We start from the raw sequence: 17,040 nt of genomic DNA, 5'->3' as shown, positions 1-17,040 counted from the left end.
TCTAACCTAGCAATTCTTATACTACGAAGGAAATCAGTAAAACTGAATAAAGGAACAGAAGTTACCGTGTAAAGGAATTGAAAAGAGAAGATCGAAAACCGAATGCGAAACTAGAGACTTTATTAATGGAAATAATCTAAACTAATGTATCTGTAGAACTCGATGATCAAAACTGAATGCTTATTCTGAAAACTAAGGATACATTATATAGAAATAATCATGCGTAACCTTTATTCCTAAACCTAATCACAATGGGCTTTGGAATTCTCGATCTTTTATTTTGCGTCAGACCCGTGGAGTGGTCGATCGACCACTATGGCGAGTCGATCGACCAAAGATGCTGAACAGAATTGCATTCTGACGATTCCTGCAGCGCGCACCGATCTTAAAACAGCTGCCATTTCTTCGTTACTTGGTCAAATAAGGCGTTCTACGTGGACTTGGAAAGCTAAGAGGATAAGCTTTCATCTCCAATTGAAATCACTTGATTATATACTCTAGAATTCGAGATATAGCCATCTGAACGAGGCTGCAATATCGTAAAATGCTTCTTTGCTTGTTAAACTCGTACGCACCCTTGCTTTTGCTATCTTTAGGCCTTGAAATGCGCACCAAGCTCATTCCTCGAGTCAATACTCCATGTCAAATGCAATGCTAAGTACTTAGGGACGGATTCGGCTTATTTTCCACTGAAATCTTCATATTCCTACAAAATCACAAGAAAAGGAAGAAATACACGAAACAAGGGAAATAGTAGCATAAACTACTCAATTGAGCTCTGAAATGCGTGTAAAGTAGGGTGTAAAACATCATATAAATGACACGCATCAAACTTCCCCAAACCAAACCCTTGCTTGCCCCCAAGCAAGAACTAGACTCGATCCTAAAACCTAATGGAACGAGTTCAATCTTAGAGCAAAATGCAAACTGTCAAGCCTAAACCAATTTAATGCTACAAATCAACAATCAATTAGCAATATGAATCATGCAAACGAGTTATGAAATCGTTAAAAACTGCTGAACCGTCAACTATAGAGACATATCAAATTGGACTCTCACGGGTCGCTCATATCACACATAAGCACAGGTGAAAATATGTAAAAGATAGAAAGAAGTAATTTTGTAGTGACACTCACCTAACTACGACCAATAAGAACATGCCTGCAATCTAATATGAAAGTAATCTCTACAACCGTACATACGCATTCCAACCAAACAGATGACCATGACACATGCCGAGGTGAATATGGATATGTGAGGTAATGGGTAAGAAGAGGCAAAACATTGATGGGAATGTGGAGGTATAGGTGATCAAGCTAGTACCTAAACAAAACCATATGACAACATCCAACTTCTTGCTCAAAATCAACAATAAAACCCAGTGCTAATTATCAAGCACAAATCTCGCAACTTCCATAAAAGTCAACTCCCCAAAGAATATAGATGATAACATGGGAGTGAAAATCACCAAATCATAATAATTGAAACATGTGATTTTTTCCTTTTTTCTCGGGCTGCAGTCGATCGACCAAAGGAAGCAGTCGATCGACCACCCTCTTCAGTACAGCACACTTTTTTTTCTTTTTCGAATCATTTTTTCTCTTTTTTTTTTCTTTTTTCTTTCTTTCATTTTTCAATTCTTTTTCCTCCTTCATTCTTTTTCCAACATCATCTCAATGAGAGCATATAACCAAACCGTAATAAACAAATTCCCAAAAACTAAGACTACTAGCTTGACAAAGGCAGGCTAAATATAGGATGTAGTTAAGGGACAAAAGGCTAAATTTGGCTATGAGGGGCTCATGGGTAAAATGAATAAAGGGAAACCTCTACCACATGTGTCAACAAACCACAAACCGAATTCATACAGGTATTAAGCAGATTAAGTTCATATTTATGCATATTAATGTAATATGTCTCAAAAGGAGTAACTACTCACAATCCTAGATAAACTGGTCATGAATGACACCAGTTATAAGCTCTAAATCTCAGAATATAATATAGCTTGCCAAAAATCTAAGTTAAGTCTCAAGTTCAGCAAAATATTTAACGAAAACTCGTAGATTATGCATATTTGATTCTACTAATAACATGTCAATTAGCAAGGCTTAGGCATAAACAGCTGCAAATGCAATGTCATCATTGAAATACTACCGTTCCGACTCGACCTACATGCTAAAATAAACGTGCATTTTTTTGAATTTTTGAAATTTTTCAATTTTTTCAATTTTTTTTGGTATTTTGTAAATATACAGAAATAAACAACAATGCAAGACAAAATGTAAACGTGAATGCAAGCAAATGAAATGCAACGCAAAACCCTTCCCCAAACCAAATCGCACAATGTCCCCATTGTGCAAAATCATGTAATGAAATAAAAAGAGAAACGGGAATTTGCGCAAAATGAAATAAATAAAAATGACATGAAGTGGAAATCGGGAACTCACAAGACTTTAAGCGCAGCAAAGAAAACCTCCCCAAACCAGCGTGAGCTAGGAGGTTTCAGTAGCTAGCAGTGCTACCAATAAGTACCTGAAAGACAAACAAATAACCACGCATAAAACCGAGAAAGCAATTTTGAAACGGTAAAATGTGCAAGGTTACGAAAATGGAAGAAATCAGAAATGAGTCGGAAAATAAAATAGAGTAGAAAACTCCCTTAATCCCGCAAAACGACCCAACACAGCAGGGGAGAGGTCGTGAACAGGTACAGCAGCGGCTGTGGTCGATCGAACATATATGGCAGTCGATCGACCAAAGTGAACAGGAACAGAAACTCCTGAGATGCGCAACTCAGTCGATCGACTACACAGGCCAGTCGATCGACTGAAATAACTGATGTAACTTTCTGATTTCGTCTAATTAGCTCAATAAAGAGAGCTAATATGGTCTTTATACCTGCAAAAGCACATAATAACGCGCCCAAAATTGCGCAAAACCCAAATGTAAAGTCTAAAGGTCTTAAATCCTAAGCAAACACAAATACAAGTGAAGTCTCGCGCACACGAAAAACGATAAATAGTCTAAAAGCAATAAATAGTCTTTAAAAAGGTCTAAAAAAACGAATAGATCAACGGAAATTGCGGAAAATCTCCGACCAAGGCTTCTGTCTACATGAAGTAGCTTCCGCAGTGCTCATCTCAGAAGCTGGACTCCATTCTACTCCGACTGGGATGCTCAATGGATCATCTCTAGCGTCTTCCCAAGCATGGCCATCATCTTCTAGCTCCTCACACTCGAGATCCGACTCCGAAATTTTGACAGGCTCCTTCTTCTTGGGCTCCTCATCTGGCTCCTCGTCCGTGCCATAACTAAGACATCCTAGACCGCCTCTCTGAACAATTGGCTCCTTCACAGTTGGAGCAATGAGCGGCTCCTCCTTCCCCAAACCAGTTCCTGCAACATTCAAAACAAGAGAATTGTCCTCCATATTGCTCCCAATTTGGGGCAGAGGTGTCATAATAGGAATAGCTACAGGTAAGGAAGTGGGAATGTCAGAAAGCACAAAATAAGATTTCTTTTCAGAAATCATATTACAGGTCATGGGCCACATGGGGTCTTTCTTCCTAAGGGACTGGGCAAACATAATAGAGTGCTTCCCTACCTTAAATCTCAAAGTTCTTTCCCCTACATCAATTATTGCACTAGCAGTGTGCAAAAACGGTCTTCCCAAAATAATTGGGGTGTTGACATCTTCAGGAATATCCAAAACAATAAAGTCAACAGGAAAAAAGAATCTTTCAATTTGAACAGGCACATTCTCTAAGACCCCTACTGGCTGAACTGCAGAACGGTCAGCCATTTGCACAGTCATGTCAGTAATAGTAAATCTAGTCAATCCCAACTTCTTAGCCAGACTCAAGGGCATAACACTGACACTAGCCCCTAAATCACATAATGCCTTCTCGATTGAGAAGGCACCAATATTGCAGGGGACAGAGAAACTACCTGGGTCAGACAGTTTATGAGTAGCAATGTGAGTTAAGTACGAACTAGACTCTTCAGTTAAATGTACTGACTCCACAACATTCAAAGACCTTTTTCTTAGCTAGCAGCTGTTTCATGAACTTCAGATACGCAGGTACTTGATTAACTAGCTCTAAAAAAGGAATTTGCACGTTAAGACTACGCACGACATCTTTGAATTTATCGAATGTTACCTCATCTTTGGTTGGCACTAGTCTTTCTGGATAAGGGGCTGTCAGAAGTAGCTTTGCCCTCTCCTCTAGGTTTCTCGAACCGGCATCAGTGGACTGAGGCTGAAAATCCACTACTCTGTCTTTGTTGTAACTTGACCCTTCTTCAGACCGTCTTAGAAATGAACCATTAACCGTCATAGGGTCATACCTTAGAAACGGAACTGACCCATCAGCATTCGGATCTTGCCTCATTAATTTTGGAGTCGTCTCATCCCGAAACAAGAAATCCCTCAAGTTATCTGGCATTGGAGGACGAATTGGATCACTTTCAGCAACGATATCAGTCGATCGACCATGAATGTCAGTCGATCGACTGACCTCTGAGAACAGAAGTTGTGTCTTTGCGCGGACCGTCGTCGATCGACCCAGGTATGTCGGTTGATCGATCGTGATTACTTCGATCGTCTTTTTCTCCCCCTTTTTCTTCTTCCCCTTTTCAAAGAACTTTCTCGGGTCCATCGAGAGCAGACCCGCTCCTCGGCGTCATTGCATGTACGGTCTCAATACGCTGATTCGAGAGAGTGAAATTGACTCGGTATCTCACTGCATTTTTGTCTAATGTAGCAATCGAGATATCGACTTTGCGATTAAGGCCGATTCGCCGCATTGCTTTTCTCGTACCTCCACCATAAGAAGTCGCACTAGGCTCGTCAACTCGCAACTTCGTTTTTCAACTCTTCTTTGTGACGGAGTGGATGGTGGTAGGGCTTCATAAGGAGGCACATATGGTTGATGCGGTGAAGTGGGAGCGTAATTATACGAATTGTCGAGCTGAAGTTGATGAAAAGCAAACATCTTCTCCTTAGGGTGCCCGCATGCCTCGGATGTGTGTCCCACTCCGCCGCATCTCCCACAAAACAAGACCCTCTCGCTCCCGAGAATGGAACATGAGTGGACTCTCTGAAGTCTTGCAAATAAACAAAGACTAAAGAAGAAGATAAGAATCGCCTCAAGGTACTCGGTCTTCCCTTGAGGCGAAAAATGTAGACTAAAATGAAAAACAACTAAAACTAGCGCTGCCTCCCCGGCAACGGCGCCAAAATTTGATACCTGTCGAAGTGAGTACCAAAAATAATATTTATAAATTCCAAACTACTACTAGCAAGCGGTAGTAAGGGTCGATCCGCAGGGAGGTAGGGAGATAATAGTTGTTTCTAATTTTAGTCTAACGGTAACAATTGTGGGGGTTTTGATAAGAATTGAATCTAAATCTAATGACATAAATTAAATAAATAAATAAAGATTGCAAGGGACGGTAAACAATGATAAAAGAAATGCTAAGACGGTCGGTTCACTATAGCTGCGATGGCACATAATCCTAGGTAACTTCGAAATACGGTCGCGAAGGATGGGGAAAACAAGTCCTCTCGGTCCATGTCAAATAGTAATTACCTCTCGGCCTATGCTACTAATCCCTAAGTCTCATTAATACTAACTCTCGTTCTTGATTAATGATTCCTAATGCAAACTAAATCACGTTATCTCTCGATCTTAGCAACTTAGTCGTTTTAATTCGTTAATTATTGCCCATTCCTATCTCTCGATCTACGGGATGGTCAAGTTTAAGCATCTATCAAGTCTCCTCTCGGTCTCATTGAAAGATAAAGCACTTAACGAAACAAACAAAGCAAAACCAGACGCGAAGTCAGTCGATTGACCAGCTATCCCAATCGATCGACCAACCGGCTCAGTCGACCGACTGGTTAAGCCAGTCGATCGACCAAGCCCTAATGCGAGGTCACCTATTCTAATGCCATCTACGCCATAGATCCCCTACATCTTAGCGAAGGGTACTTAGCTACTCATACTAGAAATACTGGAAGCAACAAAATCAACAATTAAAGCTAACGAATTCATACTTGAATTAATAAAATGAACAATTAACATAAAACGATAAATTTGGCTTCGGGAGATCTAACCCAGCAATTCTTATACTACGAAGGAAATCAGTAAAACTGAATAAAGGAACAGAAGTTACCGTGTAAAGGAATTGAAAAGAGAAGATCGAAAATCGAATGCGAAACTAGAGACTTTATTAATGGAAATAATCTAAACTAATGTATCTGTAGAACTCGATGATCAAAACTGAATGCTTATTCTGAAAACTAAGGATACATTATATAGAAATAATCCTGCGTAACCTTTATTCCTAAACCTAATCACAATGGGCTTTGGAATTCTCGATCTTTTATTTTGCGTCAGACCCGTGGAGTGGTTGATCGACCACTATGGCCAGTCGATCGACCAAAGGTGCTGAATAGAATTGCATTCTGACGATTCCTGCAGCGCGCAGTGATCTTAAAATAGCTGCCATTTCTTCGTTACTTGGTCAAATAAGGCGTTCTACGTGGCGTTGGAAAGCTAAGAGGATAAGATTTCATCTCCAATTGGAATCACTTGATTATCTGTTCTAGAACTCGAGATATAGCCATCTGAACAAGGCTGCAATATCGTAAAATGCTTCTTTGCTTGTTAAACTCGTACGCACCCTTGCTTTTGCTATCGTTAGGCCTTGAAATGCGCACCAAGCTCATTCCTCGAGTCAATACTCCATGTCAAATGCAATGCTAAGTACTTAGGGACGGATTCGGCTTATTTTCCACTGAAATCTTCATATTCCTACAAAATCACAAGAAAAGGAAGAAATACACGAAACAAGGGAAATAGTAGCATAAATTACTCAATTGAGCTCTGAAATGCGTGTAAAGTAGGGTGTAAAACATCATATAAATGACACGCATCAATGGTCCAACCCATGACAACACCGTAGCCAAATTACTCGAATGCTCCTCGAATTTCTCCATTAAACCACTCATAAACCCCTCCAACTTTGACTCCATAGCTCCTAAACCCGAATCAACAGGGGCTTTCTCAACATCTTTTGCAAGAAGCAACTCGGGTCCATCAACAACAAGACCCATTAGCTTGATCAACTTGTCACACATACAGTCCCGCGCACTAACACCGTAACTATCAGGCCCCACCACTCGTTTTATTTCCAACAATCTAGACACCCACATACCATAAGGCAAATCGATAGTGGTGCTCAACTTCTCCTTAGTTACCCTAAGACTTGTTTGAATTATACGATGCAACACGACACTACCCAAATTCACCTTCTGACCTTCCAACCAAGTATAAACCATTATAGCTTCATAACTCGACACCTTATCACGGCCTCCTCTCCTCGGCACCACTGTGTTCCATAAAAAGTTCAAGAGGAACTTGATTTTTGCCGAAGAGGACGAACCACGATATTTCCTCCCTCCGTCATCTCCTCAAAATACTTCTTTACCAACAATTCCTTTTCCCTCACAACATTAGACCACTCAAGACTCGGATTTAATTCAGTTTCTTCATTAGGAACCGAAAAAGCAGAGCAAAAATCCGAAACAGAGACGGTTACATCAACGCCATTAACATTCGCTACAAGACACCTTTCTTGATTGAGACACTAGCAAAGAATTGTACCACCTCAACTGGGTAAATAGGACCCGAAAACTGACTAATATGACTCCACCTTTGAAAATCAAGAAAATTAACAAAGAAGGCAAGAGCGGGAACACTAACCAACCAAGATTTCGGATAGTACCTACCACCATGAATGGAATACCTCATAACTCGATTAACTAAGATGCTTTCATCATGAGTAAGCCGAACCCGATTTAACCCTTCCTTGGTCGCGGCTTTCGAAGCATCCCTAAGCAAGGTACGAGCAACACCATTCCGAACTATCACCTCGGGTTCCTTCACAGCTTCACTATCACCAACAACTACTTTATTTTTACCCTTGAAAAGACGACGTCTTTTGCCTTCGGACACCGATTCGTCCTGACTACGAGACAGGGGCAAATTTTGGTTTGGTTGTGGTGAATGACAATTAACGGAATGAGGATCATGTGGTGGTAAAGGTGATGTTTGGTTAGGAAAGGGGCGGTTTTGGTGGTGACGGGTTGAGGATCGGGTATTTTTTGCATGAGATGGATTCATGATGATGGTGATTATTGAAAAAGGAGGTGATGGTGATTGTTTGAGTAAAATAGATGAATTGTGATGATGGTAAAAAAATTTGAGAGAAAGAAAGATATGCAAGTGGGGTTGGGTGGACGGGTAACACGCAAAGGATAGATATAGGTGTAGGCTTAGGGTTAACAAGTGGAGGTCAATTATGGTAAGTGTCTTAATTAGGAATTAGTATTGTGATAGGTATAGGAATTTATGGTGATAAGACACAAATTAGGAAAAAGATTTTATATATGAGCCGTGTATAGTGGAGCTTATTTTGGAAGATTTTTGTAAATTGGAAAGATAGAAATATGGTGTGCTTTGTTTATTGTGATATGGAATAAGTTTGTATAATAATTAAATTCTAAATAGCAAATAGAATTTTATGATAAAAATATTTCTATAAACGAAATTATTCAAGCAACGCAAAATACGGACACAGTCATACAATCTTAACTTAACTAGTCAGTCATAAAAAGATTGAACATATATAGAAGCTTAGGTACCACTGATTAAACCAATTTCCAATCGTAAAGTCTCAAATCGTTCTCTAGCTAATGATTTTGTCAAAATGTCTGCCCATTGTTTTTCAGTACTACAAAATTCAAGTTTTATATTCCCCTTCTCAACATGGTCTCGAATAAAATGGTGTCTTATTTCAATATGTTTGGTACGTGAATGTTGTGCGGGATTTTTAGAAATTATTATCGCACTAGTATTATCACATAAAATAGGAATACATCCTACATCAACACCATAATCACGTAATTGTTGCTTAAGCCATAAAAATTGAGTACATACCAGTCCTGCAGCAATATATTCGGCTTCAGCAGTTGAGAGAGCAACCGAATTTTGTTTCTTCGAACCCCACGTGATGATACACGGTCCGACAAACGTGGCGACACCCGAAGTGCTTTTTCTGTCTAGAGAACATCCTGCGTAGTCGGCATCAGAATAACCGACTAGATCAAAATTGCACTCCATTGGGTACCATAGGTATAAGTTGGCCGTTCCAATTAAATAACGTAAAATCCGTTTTACGGTCGTCATATGCGATTCTTTGGGAGATGATTGATATCTCGCACAAACGCATACGCTAAACATAATATCAGGTCTACTTGCGGTCAAATATAACAGTGACCCAATCATCCCACGGTAAGTAGTTTCATCAACTGATTTACCGTTTTCATCCAATGTTAATTTCTTGTTTTCGACCATTGGAGTAGGCATAGCGTGTGAATTTTCCATTCCAAATTTCCGAATTGAATATTATGACTAGAACAAAAAATTGAATTTATTCACCTTAAAACTTTATGGGCATAATCCTTATGAGTGTCATAAATATAATGACACTCCCTTAACTTGATTTCCAGACTCAAAAATTAGCATCCCCATCAACACAAGAGACCTAGCACAATTAAGTTTAGTCTTTGGACATAAAATTAACTTGTAAGTGGTCATCTTGGTGTAGTGATCAAGTATTAACAATAAATTCCTGTCAAACATTAAGCCTTCCTTTGGGCCGACTTAATATTCACATGGAAACCTTATAATTGCTACATATTTACCACCATAAGCATGACTGAATTTCGGCCAAATAATAACCTTCCTTTGGGCCGACCATTATCCGCATGAAACTCAATCACACACTGTAGTCATAATATTCTAAATCATTCAACTTACTCAATAGAGGTTACTTTGGCAACTTATTGTATCGATCAAACAACCTAAAACATTAGACACATTATTGTAAATCCGACTGGCCAATTATTAAATCTTAAAACACAAGTCCTTAATTGAAAAGTGACTTAACCTTTAGTGATAATATACAAAACTATATCAAAATAGTTCCTTAGTCATATAAGTCTATAAAATTGATAGATCATACAAGTATATATCCTTATTTTCACTTGTCCAAGCCCCGAACATTCCTTAAAATTTATGGACACAGTATAAAAATTATAAAATTATCCAAAGGCACCCATAAGAATCATGATTTTAAAGTGCAAACAACAGCCACGTATTCTGTATTAATTCCTAAATAACAACAACCAAATCCTTAATCCCACATTTACCAGGAAGAAACTTTATAGCAACCATAAGAAATACCAAACTAAAGTTGCTTTGTATCAATTTGGATCATGATCATATATTAGTGGTAAATACCGTATACCAAATTCATAAGGCCATATTTGCCATACGCATACTAATATCGTGCCAACAAATTTTGCGAGACCTAATCAAACCAATCAAATATGCATAGTAACTGAATTCATGTAGATAACATCATGAGAATAAGCCACAGAAGATCATGAATTCATCAATACCAACACCAATTTATTTGGTTGTAACTGTGAGTGTTCCTTGGTTATTAATAACTTTTATTATCAATGCAATAAAATTAGTCTTTAGAAAAACAAATCTTGTCGTTGTTTAGTAATGAATTGAATTCATTTACAAAATCATGAACTTTAACCAAGTAAACAATCTCCAACCTACTCCCAACCGTAATTCCGTAAAATAAAAGCATTGGACCTCAATAAATTTCGGTCGCCCACTTATCAACAAACCCAAATTGCTAATCACAAAGTCTAGCAAATCCACAAGACATGCAAGAACCGAAATCATTGTACCGTAATGATGAAAAAATTCATCACCTTATAGCTTAATAATAATATCCCACCGAAGCGCATAAATATATACTTCGAACCAACTTAAACCATGTGAAAAATAAAGCGGCAGACTAGTGCAATGGATAAATACTATACAATTAACACCAGTGTACCAAATTACACGAAGCATGGTTTAAATAATCCAAATCATTCCCAAATAATTTAATACGAAGTTGGCTCTGATACCACTTGTTAGATTTAATCTGAATTGAGACCATAAACTTCATACTAAATTATTCGGTAAATACTAGATGCAGAAGCATACCTGATTACATGACAAGAGGCTGGAATAAACCGTCTGAAGGGACGGTCTTCGGGATTAGGTCCTCCAGTAGACACACATATCATGGAGATCTCTCTACTGATGGGATGCTGGGAGATTAGGTTATTGTGTGCTACCATGGACCATAACCCAGGTGACATATATATAGTCTCCTTAATCTAATGCGCCCATCATGCATTAGTAACCTAATGGGTATCTACACAATTAAGTTATCCGGCCCATACTTTATAAGACGTAATTAAAATGGCCGTATTATATTATCCAGATGGATCACTGTATTGGGCTAAACTTAAACGATAGCAAACAAATAAAACCTGTATAATAGTGTGTCCACATAAATAGTATTGGACACAATATTCTTACATGCATTCCTATTCTAAATTTTTTGGACCCCGCTATCAAAAGTGATCCTCAAAAAATGAGTCGTTAGCCACTCTTGACTTACCCAAGTGCTTCGTTCACCAATTTCTTAGGACGTTAGCGATTTCATTACAGTTTAAGATTTTGTGTTACGCCATTAAACCGGGCATCATTTTTTCTACTTTATTTATATCTTGTCATACTTGTACCTAATGAAAAAATTGGAACGGTTGTCAAAGTGAAAAACCTATTGTCCTAGACAGGCCCGTCTTTAACCCTGTGCGGCCCGTGCGGTCACACAGGGCCCCAAAAAATTTGGCCCAAAACAAAGAACGCGGTACTTCAAATTTCTGCGCAAAACTAAAGGCCCGCTATTATCTGTCGTTCAATCTTCTATTTCCTTTTAAGCCACTTACTTAAATTTCTCCCTTTTACCCAAAAAATATTAATTATCTCCATAATTAAAACGTCTAACAAATCAATAACGTATGATTTCGAGATTCTCTTAATGTAAAATTTCATAAACTTCTTTAGGGATAATCAACTGATGGACTTATTACTTATGTGAATACACCATTTATCTCTCCATTTATTTTCAATAATCATTGTTGGTTAATGGTTATATTGTTACGGAAATTATGGTACGATGTACCATTTCCCTGCCATCAGTGACAATCATCATAGTTCAATGAACCTTGCTTTGGAAATTTATATGATGTAAATACAGTATTCAATAATGACCTTTGGCATGGTAGTCGGGTTTGTATAAATACAGCAAGACATTATCATTGTAACATCAGAAAAACATAATTCAAATAATAAGAAATGTTTCCTATCTCTAGCTTATCATGGTATCAGTAATCCGGGTTCTTAACAACTCCTAAAACTCTATCCCACCAAACCTTTCATCACGAAAATTCTCAAAACAGCCGCCATGGCTGGCGATGACGAACAACCAGTTCCTAAACCTACAATGGATTTTACCAACCCTTTTTACATCGGGCCTCACGATGTCCCGAGTGCCAAAATTTCAAACGTAATCCTCCGTCGTGATAATTGGGAGGATTGGAAAAACTCTATGACATTTTCACTTAAATCTCGCAGGAAGTTTGGTTTCGTTAATGGCATGATCCCGAAACCTACTGATGCTTTTGGCCTCGACAATTGGGAGGTCTTTCAGTGTACCTTGGTGCAATGGATTCGTAATACGATAGATCCTTCGCTCCTTGACACAATCTCATACCCTGATAATGTTTCAGTTTTATGGACTGAATTGGAGTCTCAGTTTGCGGTTGTTGATGGCACGAAAATCCATGGCTTAAAGACCCAACTCCATAAATGTAAGCAGACCAAAGGTATGGACGTGTCAACTTATTATAGAAAAATGAAAGCTCTTTGGGATTCAATTGTTGTGCATGAACCCCCTTTTGCTTGTAAATGCGGTCACTGCGAATGTGGTATCGGACTTGCCGCTAGGAAACGATTGGATAACGAAAGTTTGCATCAATTTTTTATGGGCTTGGATGCGACATTGTATGCTAATTTACGATCCCAACTGCTTCAACTTGATCCTCTGCCCACTTTAAATCGGGCATATCATGCCGTTTTGCAGGAAGAGCGTCTTCGTGCCCCTGTTGAGACCGCTCCTGATGTCTCTGATGTTTTAGCTTTTGCAACACCCACTCCTGCTCCTTCTACCGTTGATTGGCGTGCTTTGCGTGACAAGGAGCGAGGTGAGTGTCGCCAATTGTTTTGTTCTTCTTGTGAGACTCGAGGTCATGACACTCACCATTGTTTTATAAAAACTAATCATTTTCCTGAGTGGTGGGGCGATAGGCCTCGAAATATAGCTGATTATCGTTGTTATAAAGCTGATGGGCGTAACAATGGTGGCTCTAAAACCGGACATTCTGGTTCCGGGGGCAGCAACAATGCTACTAGTCGTGGGTCACTACCGGTAGATCCTCCTGTTTAAGCTAATATGTTCTCCTCATTCGTTCCTGCCCATGACCGTCTGAGTGGTATTTGTTCTTGGATACTCAACACCGGTGCCTCCAATCACGTCACCGATACCTTATCTTGCTTTCTTGACCAGGTCGTGATACCCCTCGGCCCATTGGTCTTCCTAATGGACACCGCGTCGAGTCCACACTTGTGGGCTCGGTTTATATTAATCCATCTCTCACCTTGCATAATGTTTTATATATTCCTAGCCTCACATGTAATTTGATATCCATTTCACGGCTTACATCGGTTCGTGACTATGTTTTCGAATTTGCTAAAAATTCTTGTCTCATTCAGGATCGTTCTTTGAGGAAGACGATTGGAGTCGGTGAGCTACGGGATGGACTTTATTGGATTAGTGCAGAGCATCACCTAAAGGTTCATCAAGTGGCTACGAGTTCTCTTTCCCTTTGGCATCAACGCTTGGGGCACCCTTCCGATAAAGTGGTCAAAGTTATCCCTTTTGCTAGTAGTTTTCATTCCAATAAAAACATTATTTGTGAGGCTTGTCACTTTTCAAAACAAACTCGTTCTAGTTTTCAGTTGAATGATAAACGGGCTTCCGATTTATTTGAATTAATCCACTGTGATTTATGGGGGTCGTATCGTATTGCTTCTTCTTCCGGGGCCAAATATTTTTTGACTCTTGTTGATGATTATTCCCGTGCTACTTGGGTCTATTTATTGAATGATAAGACCGAGGTTACATAAATGTTCTTGAATTTCCTCAATATGATTTCCTCCCAATTTTCTAAAACCGTCAAAATTGTGCGTAGTGATAACGGCACCGAATTTAATTGTATGGCGGGATATTTTTTCAACAGAGGTATTTTGTTTCAAAATTCTTGCGTAGGCACACCCCAACAAAATGGGTGTGTCGAACGTAAACACCGTCATATTTTGAATGTTGCCCGCGCACTTCGGTTTCAGGCTAATTTACCTCGGGAATTTTGGGGAGAATGTATCCTTACCTCTGCTTTCTTAATCAATCGTACCCCATCTGCTTTGCTCGATAAAAAAACACCCTATGAAATTTTATTCGGCCAACCCCCGTCCTATTCAAATTTATGTGTCTTTGGGTGTTTGTGTTTCGCTCACAACCAAAATCCGGGAGGGGATAAATTTGCTAAGCGCGGTCATAAATGCATATTTGTTGGCTATCCTCACAATAAAAAAGGATGCAAATTATATGACCTTGACTCAAAGACTTATTTTGTTTCTCGTGATGCCGTCTTTCACGAGCACATTTTCCCATACACCCCTGATTTACCCCCTGCTTTCACCTCTGATTTGCCTCCTTCTACTACCCCGTTCAATGATGACATTGATACCCCTACCGTGAATAATGACCCCCCTGATACACTTGTTCCTTCGGATGAGGATGATGAGTCTGACGGGACGGAAGTTGGTGTTTCTGGTAATACGGACGAAGATGTTTCGACCGCTGAAACCACCACCACTACCACCACTGGAGTTGCTACCGAAAGGGGGCCCACGAACGAGAACATTTTGGGTCGTGGTCATCGCATTAAGATTCCAAATTCCCGCCTTCGTGGCTATGTTCTTGACACTGCACAAAGTCCATCTCCGCAATCTAGCTCTCCGACTTCCCCTTCGTCTCCCTCAGGTACACCTTTTTCTCTCACCAATTATGTTAATTGTAATAAGTTTTCGGAGAAACAGCGTCACTTTCTTGCAGCCATAACAGCCGGTGTCGAACCGCCTTCCTTCAAGGAAGCATTTCAGGATGAGGCCTGGTGTGCCGCGATGCGTGATGAAATTAACGCCCTTGAACGTAATAACACATGGAAACTCACCGATCTTCCGCCTAATAAAAAGGCTCTTGGTTGTCGTTGCGTGTGTCGCATCAAATATAAATCGGACGGCTCTATTGAAACATATAAAGCTCGTCTTGTCGTCTTTGGTAATCATCAGATTGAAGGATTAGATTACCAGGAAACATTTGCTCCCGTTGTTAAAATGGGTACAATACGGCATTTCTTGTTGTTGCCGCTATCAAAAAATGGGAACTGCATCAAATGGACGTTCATAATGCTTTCCTTCACGGTGATTTGAGTGAAGAAGTTTACATGAGGTTGCCTCCTAGTTTTAGCCGGGGAAAAGAAGGGGAAGTTTGTCGCTTAAAAAAAATCCTTATATGGTCTTCGTCAAGCTCCCCGCTGCTGGTTCCCTAAGCTAGCTGCCGCCATTCGTGATTATGGGTTCCTTCAGTCATATTCTGATTATTCCTTGTTTTCTTACTCGGGTGGTGCTGTTCGTCTCTTTGTTCTCATTTATGTTGGCGACCTTGTCATCGCGGGTAATGACTCTTCTGCTATTGCTACTTTCAAGACATATTTGGGCAATTGTTTTCATATGAAGGATCTTGGGCAGCTGAAATATTTTTTGGGTCTTGAGGTATCTCGTAGTAGCGAAGGCATCTATTTAAGCCAACGCAAGTATGCACTTGACATAATCTCCGAGACAGGTTTACTCGGTGCCAAATCATGTGCCACACCACTTGAGCAACATCATAAGCTTGGGGTGGCGAAAGGCGCTGTTTTGGAGGACGCTGAACCTTATCGACGTCTCGTTGGACGTCTTGTTTATCTTGCTATTACGCGCCCCGACATTACTTATTCTGTTCATGTGCTCTCTCAATATTTACACCAGCCACGCAAAGAACATATGGCTGTCGCGCTACGTATTGTTCGTTACTTAAAGGGTAGTCCGGGTCAAGGTATTTTTTTACGCTCCGATAGTCAGTTTCTTATCGATGGTTGGTGTGACTCTGATTGGGGTGGATGTCCGTTATCTCGACGCTCGGCTACCGGCTGGATTGTCCTTCTTGACGGATCGCCTATTTCGTGGAAGACTAAAAAACAAGCTACTGTTTCTTTATCTTCTACCGAGGCCGAATATCGCTTCATGGCCGCTCTTGTTTGTGAGTTAAAATGGCTCAAGGGCCTTCTCTCCAGTCTCGGTGTCTCGTTGTCCCTGCCTATGCGCTTATTTTGTGACAATCAATCAGCGTTACATCTCGCTCATAATCCTGTTTTTCACGAGCGTACAAAACATATTGAGATTGATTGCCACTTTGTTCGTGACGCGATTTCTGAAAGCCTTGTTAGCACGGCTCATGTATCTACTCATGAACAACCTGCTGATATATTTACCAAAGCATTAGGCGCACCACAATTTTATTACCTTCTTCGCAAGCTGGACATTCTTGATTTACATGCTCCAACTTGAGGGGGGGTGTTACGGAAATTATGGTACGATGTACCATTTCCTTGCCATCAGTGACAATCATCATAGTTCAATGAACCTTGCTTTGGAAATTTATATGATGTAAATACAGTATTCAATAATGACCTTTGGCATGGTAGTCGGGTTTGTATAAATACCGCAAGACATTATCATTGTAACATCAGAAAAACATAATTCAAATAATAAGAAATGTTTCCTATCTCTAGCTTATCAAATATTTTCTCACCTTTTAATTTGTGAGATTTTT

The 17,040-nt window shown here is 39.7% G+C and overlaps 1 protein-coding gene across 1 annotated transcript; it reads left to right on the top strand.

Annotated features, from left to right (window-relative positions):
- Positions 1-12,453: 12,453 nt before the first annotated feature.
- LOC141640711 (uncharacterized) lies at positions 12,454-16,775 on the top strand. Its single transcript, XM_074449394.1, has 4 exons — positions 12,454-13,476; positions 13,821-13,901; positions 14,730-15,507; positions 15,697-16,775. Exons 1-4 carry the CDS (start codon positions 12,454-12,456, stop codon positions 16,773-16,775), a joined length of 2,961 nt encoding a protein of 986 aa, XP_074305495.1.
- The last annotated feature ends 265 nt before the right edge of the window (positions 16,776-17,040 follow it).

The sequence above is a fragment of the Silene latifolia genome, chromosome 2 (assembly GCF_048544455.1).
Source record: "Silene latifolia isolate original U9 population chromosome 2, ASM4854445v1, whole genome shotgun sequence".
Classification (NCBI taxonomy): Eukaryota; Viridiplantae; Streptophyta; class Magnoliopsida; order Caryophyllales; family Caryophyllaceae; genus Silene; species Silene latifolia.
This window is presented reverse-complemented; position numbering and strand designations above follow the sequence as displayed.

Coding starts and splice junctions, on each gene's coding strand:
- LOC141640711 (XM_074449394.1), top strand. CDS start 12,454: ATGGCTGGCGATGACGAACAACCAGTTCCTAAACCTACAATGGATTTT. Junction 13,477..13,820: donor CTAGTCGTGGGTCACTACCG/GTAGATCCTCCT, acceptor TGTCTCATTCAG/GATCGTTCTTTGAGGAAGAC. Junction 15,508..15,696: donor TGCTCCCGTTGTTAAAATGG/GTACAATACGGC, acceptor GTCTTCGTCAAG/CTCCCCGCTGCTGGTTCCCT.